This window comes from Colossoma macropomum, unplaced genomic scaffold (assembly GCF_904425465.1).
Source record: "Colossoma macropomum unplaced genomic scaffold, Colossoma_macropomum, whole genome shotgun sequence".
Lineage (NCBI taxonomy): Eukaryota > Metazoa > Chordata > Actinopteri > Characiformes > Serrasalmidae > Colossoma > Colossoma macropomum.
In genome coordinates, this window is record NW_023494785.1 from 33,488,427 (window position 1) to 33,496,942 (window position 8,516).

General features: G+C 37.8%; 1 protein-coding gene across 6 annotated transcripts in view; it reads left to right on the plus strand.

The window, feature by feature from the left end:
• Window positions 1-8,309, plus strand: part of fmnl1b (formin-like 1b) — a 63,012-nt gene extending 54,703 nt beyond the window's left edge. For 5 of the 6 annotated variants that reach the window (XM_036591590.1, XM_036591623.1, XM_036591599.1 and 2 more), the window contains 4 exons: window positions 2,130-2,231; window positions 3,208-3,318; window positions 4,005-4,119; window positions 7,370-8,309. In XM_036591590.1, coding sequence (XP_036447483.1) covers window positions 2,130-2,231; window positions 3,208-3,318; window positions 4,005-4,119; window positions 7,370-7,470 — 429 coding nt within the window. In that variant the 3' untranslated portion in view covers window positions 7,471-8,309. Of the gene's footprint in view, window positions 1-2,129; window positions 2,232-3,207; window positions 3,319-4,004; window positions 4,120-6,293; window positions 6,421-7,369 lie in introns of all 6 variants that reach the window. The other variant, XM_036591616.1, reaches the window with a different exon arrangement.
• Window positions 8,310-8,516: the final 207 nt, after the last annotated feature.

The window sequence follows — 8,516 nt, forward strand, 5'->3', positions numbered from 1 at the left end:
TTACCAACAGCACAAGTGATTCCAATGTGCCAGAATATAAATTATATTTAGTCAATATAAGTAGGGAGGAAGCGAAAAGCAAGGACAAATTCAGGCCAAAATCTGATCTGTTAAATGTGGGAAATGGGGTATAAGAAACTTGTGACCTTACCCAAGCTGGGCAAATGATGCCTGATTCTGTCTAAACCCAATAAAATCCTGCCTGAATAACTGCACAAATATATCAAGCTCCAGGTCAGACTAAGGCCTACCAAACACATCAATAGATAAATCACATGGTATTGACTGTACTCCAACTGAAACCACAAAAACGGGGCACACGTTTCTGTAACTAGCTTAAGGTTTGGTCTTCACCTTTGAACTGTCCTCTCCAGGAATGACATGGTTATACTCGGTCTCACTCTGTCTACACAGTCAGCCAGCTGGCAGACCAAGAACCAAACTTGCAAAAAGTGGACACTTGCATCAACCCCTACAGATGCGGAAAAAGACAAATCAACAGCTCACTTTCCCTTGACAAAGATCTGAGTGAAGTGTTCACTTAGGAAGGGATGATTGTTCAGAAAACAATTCTGCTCAAGGTTGAGTTCATCTGTCAGTTTTAGTCAGTCTTTCAATCTTCAAAACACCACCCCTGCCCTCCAAAAAGGTTGTTTGGTGTAAGACTGTGGGGTTTTGTGGGAAAAGCCTGGTGTCATGTTTGTGAGGTTCCTGGTTCAAATCTGTTGCAGTCTAAGCCTTGTGATGTGGTTATAATGGACACAGGAAGAGAGGATGAGTAGAGAGGAAGAGAAAAAGATGAGCACAATACAAGCAATTATGAAGAAAGACATAAGTGTTGACTTAGTTTGTGTCCAGTGATATAACCCCTTCTTGTCTCCTGAGGCCTGGTTATAATCCCCTTCCGGTTAAGTAAAATCTAAGACAACAGCATTTTTCTAGGAGGAGCCCAGGTCATGTCAGTAACCAAGAGCTGGAGATCCTGCTCATGATTTGATCCTATAACCTCCTGACCTCTGAAACAGCATCTACAAGAAAACTAGAGGATTTTTAACTCATTTTTAACTGTCTTTTGGACAGTTGTCTCTATGATTTTCAGCTTCACAATGAAGCTATGTGAAACCTACATCTTCAGGATTTAAACTGTTACTGGCTCATTTACCTTTTTTTGGACATTTTGAGATTGCCAGGTTGTATTTGTACGTAAGGGAGCATCCTAAACCAGGGTCATTTCAGGAGAGATGTAACTCTGTGGGAAATGCATTGCTGTCTGTCTAAGTGTGATTTCACACCTACTATGTTTTGTCCAGACATACGGAGTTTTTAGTCTGGTGCGAACCAAAATAGAAGGTGTAAAAGGTGCTTTGGACCATGGTCCAGACCAAAGGACCAAAAATGTGGTCTAACCAAAAGCGGTCTCGGTCCAGATCAAACTGAACCATGGTTTGGTTCCATTCAAATAGAAAAGGCTACTCGCCGAATTGACAACAGGCTTATGCTCCTCTACAAAGCAATCAATGTTATGTACAGGGAGACGCAGACTGTTGTGATGGACAGGTTGTAGGTGTGTCATGCAAAGGTCTTTAAAGCGCTTGCTTAATTACAATATAAAACCAAAACTAACCGGGTCAAATGTAAACAGTGCAACAAAAAATAATCATGAACCTTGTTTCTGACTTTGGTCTGAATTTCAGGTTTAAAAATGCCTTTCGAAGTTGCTGCTTCAAATCTGGCTTTGTCCCAGGTTTGTTTGTGATGTGGGGGTGCCTGAGTTAGAAAGAGGAAGAGAGGTGAAGCAGGACAAATAGGGAGAGAGAGAGAGAGAAGTGGAAGTAACCACCATATCTCTACTGTTGAAAATGATCCACTGATGAATGGGGTAGAGGGTGGCTGATCAGCCGTGCAGTGATAGATGATCTACAATCTGTAATTGTGCACCTATATAATAGACCTATAAGGTAGCGGGAGCTCATAAAGTGGCCAGTAAATAGATGTACAAGCAAGATGTTCCTAGTAAAGTAGACTGTGACTGTAAATTCAAATCTGTATTTACAACATTAGATAAACAATCTGATGGTATTTAATCAAATGGATTGAAATAACTGATCTGTCTGTTTCTGTCTCTGCAGGAAGCCTATCAATCAGTAGTGATGTATTTTGGGGAGAATCCAAAAACCACTCCCCCCTCTGTGTTCTTCCCCATATTCATTAGGTTCATCAAAGCTTATAAGGTAACACTTTGTTAACATGTTTTATAATTGCATGTTTGTTTAAAGCCCATTAATATTGTTGCCACATTATACTGCTTTGTTTTAAAGCAATACATCAGTGAAAAATCAAATGTGCACATTTTTCTCCTTTCCAAAAATGTTGTCATTGAGCCAAGACATGTTTGTTTTCTGAAGGTTTCTTTATTTTTGCACTCGAGCTACAAGACTAATGTAGCTAGAGTGCTGTGCAAACTGCACACTGAATCATCAGACACTCACCTCAAACCATGTTCAGGAATATCAGAAGACTCACTTACGTGGTTTCTGACCATGATACTTTTAAAATGGACAGAAATATGTCACACACATAAACATTAGTAGAGACCATCAGGAAAACAGAATTTTGTTTGTATTTTGTCAAGATAATGTACAGTATGCTTAGTGATAGGGTTTAAATAGGAATTTCATCAGTTTTTCATGTGTTTTCACTGACATGTAAACAAAAAGTTATTCGGTGGTTTGATGTGAAATGGTTCATTGTAGAGAAACTTACTAACCTACACGTGTACACACAACCATTTCATGTAATAACTCCCTGTGAAGGAGCTTTTAGAGGCATGAAACTCTTCAGACGTCTGGTTCCTATCACCACTGTGAGCAGTTCTGATTAAGTAAGTTTCTCTAGCAAGGAGCACACATTAAACTACTCTGAATGACTCTGTTTACAGCTTACTTTAATTCTGCAGACATTTTGAAAAACTGGTGGATTTAAGGTTAAATAAATGGTGAAACTTACATTTTAGCTGTCCAGGCTGATCTGCTACATTCAGGGCAAAGTAAATTCAACTTTCACTGAATGATCACTTTAAGCTGTCTTCATGTGTACTCCCCATGCATAAGTGTGTATGCGTATAGAATACCAGGCATGTGTTTATTAATGATTAAAAAATGATTGGATTTGCTAATATACATACCACTCACACCCGTCTCTCCCTAGTTGGCTGAACAAGAGAACAAGCAGAGGACGAGAAATAGTTTCACTGGTTGTGATGAGAGCCAGGACACTGCCAAATCTGACCCAGCCAAAAACGAGCAAAATGGAAACAAGGTACAAAGGGGCAGGCCTAAAGAGACAGAGAGGTGCTTAAGATCAGAACTTAAGTTGGAAGCTTTTAAGTAATTTTGGATTTGTAAATAATCATGACATTTAAAGGGCAGCTGGTGTTTTCATATAATGTTAAAAAATGAAAAAAGCAGATACAAGGTTCAGACAGGGACGATATAAAAGAGCAAACATTTAATTTGAGTTCAACATTCAACTAAAAAAGCTGAGAATTTAAACATTGTCAGTCTTTCACGTTTAGCTCTACGTTGCTGATGTGCAGTTAGAGACTGTTGGTTATTTGCACAGTTTGTGTTAGTTGTCCTTTAGTCCTTCATCAACTAAAACCCAGCACCTCTGACCACAGAGCTGCTCTTAGCTAGATATGTTTGGCGGTGATGAATCACTCTTTAAAAAAACTTCAGCAACAACACTGTGCCTGATACACTTGTACCAGCAGCTCACACACTGCCATACCATGTCAGTGTCACTGCTGTGCTTTGAATGATCCACTCAACAAATAATTTATAGTCAGCAGCAGATTGTATTCTGACCGATTGTACATCAACATATAGGCTACAGTCTGTATTTGTATAACTAAATAGTGTACCCATAAGAGCTCATAAAATGGCCAGTGAGTGTACATGCACATGGACAGTTCTCATGTCTCGCCTGTGTGTGTGTGTGTGCAGGTGCCCATGTTGCCGCGGTTCCCGCAGGTTGATTTGATTGCAGAACTGAAGCGCAGGCAGGTGTCTCCGCTGGTGCGCGAGGGCAAAGATGGAGCCATTGAGGACATCATCACAGGTCAGTCTGGGGTCAGGGGTCAAAACTCAAGCAACTGTAAACAGCATGCTAAAATAATACTTAGAACTAATATCACTTTCAGTGTGGTTTTCCATTACTTTTCCTTTGGCTGTTCAGTGAACATTGTTAATTTTTATTTTTTATTATTATTATTTTTTAACAGCACTTAGCTCATGAATTTCATTCAAATAAAAGTACAGGTGGACTTACGGTGCGTGTCCACTTGCATTTTTCTCGCAGCATTCCGCCATGCCAGATCTCTCTGCTCGCTGCTGGTGGGCATTTCTGTGTCGCTATGAAAATGAAGGAACCGTACTAAACATATCTGGGGCACTAAACTATCTGATATGCTGTTGCCTGTTGCACAAAAGCTTACAGTGAGACTAAAATACATATGCTTCTATGATTTGCATCAGTCATCCACACAAGCTAGAAAGTTAGCTAGTTCTTTCAACAAACTAGCTACCTTAGCAAGGAACCTATGAGCTTTGTATGATTTAATTGTGCCGAACTCGAACCATGTAAACTTCACCCAAACAAACATCTTCCCTCCAAATCCTCACTGTCATCAGTTCTGTATATAACCAGATATTTTCATTATTATGCAAAACTGTCATGGATTCAGTGAAAAGAAAGAGAACCGCTTTTTCTCTACTCTAGGAGAAAGTTTGTGACGAAGGCCAGTTTACTGTTGCCTGATTGGCTAAACACAGTGCGATGGCCGCATTCATTTGCATAAAGTTGAAATCTGCTGAACGTTTTTACTGCAAGACGAGGCAGATTTTGCCACACTGCAAACCATCATGCACCACTCAATGCAGCGCAGGTCTCCACTGAAATTAACAGGATGTGACGAGACAAAGTTACAAGTGGACACGTACTGTTAAGTTACAAGGAGCGGAGAACAAAGTACACAAGTTGTTTACCTGAGTAAAAGTAGAAATACCTTTTGTAAAATGTAACTCCAGTAAAAGTAGAAGTCCTCCATTTATGTTTCAGCTTCATTTGAAGTGCCTGCTTTTAAACTACTTCAATATAAAAAGTTGAGCAATATTCTAGCTCACGTGTCAGGCTCCAATCCGAGCCACAACACTGCAGACTTCAGCACACTGCCTCTTTAAACACACCTGATTCAGCTCATCAGCTAATTAACAAGGCCTTCATGAACTGAATTCAAAGCGTTAGATGAAGGTAAATGCTAATCTGTGCAGCACTTTGGCCCAGAAGGTCCCCAGGTTGACATGCCTGTTGTAGCTATTATAGTAGTTGAAGTATTCCATGCTGTTTAATCCACATCCTACACATCTTCTCTACTGTCTTGGGTTTAAGGAACTGTTTCACATTTCACCCCCCATCAAAACTCTTGGTTATCGGGTATCTGATGTACAAATACCGCATATAACATTACAGTCTATCGATAAATTACAAAAGCTTGTCAGAGGTGCTGGGTTTTAGTTACAGCTGCTTAGCTATGATTGGACAATCTGTGTCCATTTGAAAGTGCATAATATTTTTTGTCATATTTTAGAAAATCTAGTTTTCTTCTGAGAAAACTCTCACTTCACAGAAACCGGAAGTGACAATTGTACAGATAGCAGTGAAGTAAAACGTGTGAGTGTGTGTGTGTGTGTGTGTGTGTGTGTGTATATATATATATTGCTGTATCGCTGTTGTCGGAAGAAAACCTTGTATCTCCAAAATGATAAAACTTTACAGGAGAAAAAAAAAACGTACTTTACTTTTAATGTAAGTCAATGGAACCAGACCTTTTTCCAAGTCATTTTATGTCATTTCTTTTAGTCCATTCATCATGAAATACACATACAATGTAAAAGGTAACAGGTATTTTTAAATTATGTCAAAAACTGAAAAACATCAAAAATGGAGAAACAAAGTTTTCTTCCGAAATATGTGTGTGTGTGTGTGTGTGTGTGTGTGTGAAATATAGTAGAGTCAACAAACAACAAGAATATTTAAATACAGTACAGATGTGTAATGAGTACTGAAATAAGTACTTAGGTACAGTGTGAAGTCCATCACTCACCACTGCTTACAGGGTTTCAATGTATATTAAATGCTGTGCTTTCTTTTCCTGTTTATTCTTCCTCTCAGACTGCATGTCTCATGTTTTCTTAATTCTGAGTTATTCAACATTCTTTTTCTCTCTTTGTCAGCCTTGAAGGCTGTTCCTTTTACGGCTCGTTCGGGGAAGCGCTCCTCACGTCTGCTCTCAGATTCTAGCTTCACTGACCTGAGTCCTTCATAGATTTTCTTTCTGTGTCTTCCTCTTCTCCGCTGGAGGTATAATTGCCTTTTTTATGCTCTTCTCTTTACAGCATTTGTCTACTTGAATAGTTGTACCTCATAAGCCTGCATGATATGAATTCCATATTGATGGCACTTTTGGTTTTTGTCTGAAAGAGAAATCATCTGAAATGTTTGAGAAGAAAAAGATTAAATAGGCCCGCAACAAAGTGTCTAAATCAATAAATCAATCAATAAATAATGAAAATGAGAAATAACGATTAAAACAGTCTTTTAATCAGGTAGCACACAGTGAAACAGTGAAAATGTAAGCTGTGTGGAATTATTTTATAAGGGACATTAGAAAGCTATTTGTAGTCAGTGTTCATGTCAGTGATCCCAGAATACAGCAAAACAACAGAAGCAACAAAAAGAAAGTCCTTGTGATCTGTAGCCTCAGTTCTTGAAATGACAAAAAATTCACAAACCACAGTCCCGAGAGGAAAATATAGCTAAAAAAATAATGGAATTCACTGCCTTAGATGACCAGCCATTCTCTGTTGTTGAGGACAATGGTTTTTGTGGCCCATCCTGTATCAGCCTGAATTTTCATCTCATTGCCTCACTCATCATTGCAGTTAGCGGCTGTTTTGCATACTGCAGTCTTCTGTGATATCAGTATTTAAAGAGTACATAACACAGTCATATGTAAAAGTTTGTCCCTGGTCAAATTACATGTTTTGTTAAGTCAGTTAACACGTCTTCTACAAAGAGCTCACTTCTGCACATTTTAATACACAATTACTGTTTATTTATTGAATTAAAAAATTTGGGAAAAAAAAAACAACATACAATGTTTCCTGTGCAAATGTTAATGACGTTTTTCATTTTATGTTTTTTTCCCAATATGTAAATAAATTATATTATGCGGCCCTGAATTTAATCTGACTTTAGTTCTTTGACGTTTTCTGCTTCTGTGTGTGATTTTCTGTTTGTGTATATGTAGGTCTGAGGAATCAACCCTACATACGAGCCGATGGAGGCAGACGCAGCACCAAGTGGAAACCAACACAGCAGCTACAAGTGCCCTCAGACATCTCTCTGTAACACACATACATACATGTATACACGGTATTCCAATGTTTTGTATGTTATGCAAACAATAACACAGTTTGCACAGTTTAACTGTACAAGCAGCCAAAAAAAACAATTGCAAAATCTCATGTCAGAGATTGATGGACAATAATTTTCTTTGCTGCCTGATTTTTAACTCATACTGTACACTTACTGTATAATGATCCAAATGCTTGCAAAATTCTATTGTACAAAGAATGTCCTGATGGTGTATATGTAAATTATTATTGGTTTTTTTTTCATATGGTTATATGCCTACTACTCCTCTTTAATTACTGACTTGAACTAATGGTGATTTTATACTGCTGAGCATGTACACGTAGCAAAAATAAATAAATAAAAATACTTACAAGTAGATTGTATTTCATTGTATATCTGGTATGGGAACATAAGGGGATGTTAAAAAAAATAAAAATATTCAACATTAGTATTACATAATTCAATAGTCCAATAACTGCATGAGACTTTAGTACAAGATATCCACTTTAATACTCACAAAAAACAAGACAAGAATATACAAAACCAACAGTCTCTGGTACATAGATTTTAGCATTAGATTTTTTTTCCCCACAAGAGCAGCATTATAATTTCTTTATATAGATATATTTATATTGGTCAGTGTGCATTCTCACTTTATTGTTATCACAAAAATGTCTTTTGTCATTTTGTAAACACTCCACACATTCGTTAACATGGATGAGCTATGTCTCCTACAGCTAGCGACATTGCTCATAGTTACAGGACCTCAGTTTGCCAGTTTCAAACAACGCTTTTAGTTACAAGGTTACAGACAACAGTAAAACGGGTCAGATTGACCCACCTACACATATCGAACTATCTTTAACAAAAAATATTTTCTTTATACAGAATTCAATCTATTTTACACTCAAAAACAGAGCTTACATAGTTGATTCTGCATGCAGACTTTAAGGTATACTGTACATGCAGTTTAGCACTAACATCTCTTTATTAAAAAAAAAAGCTTACATACAAATTCACTAAGTTAATATACTGTGATA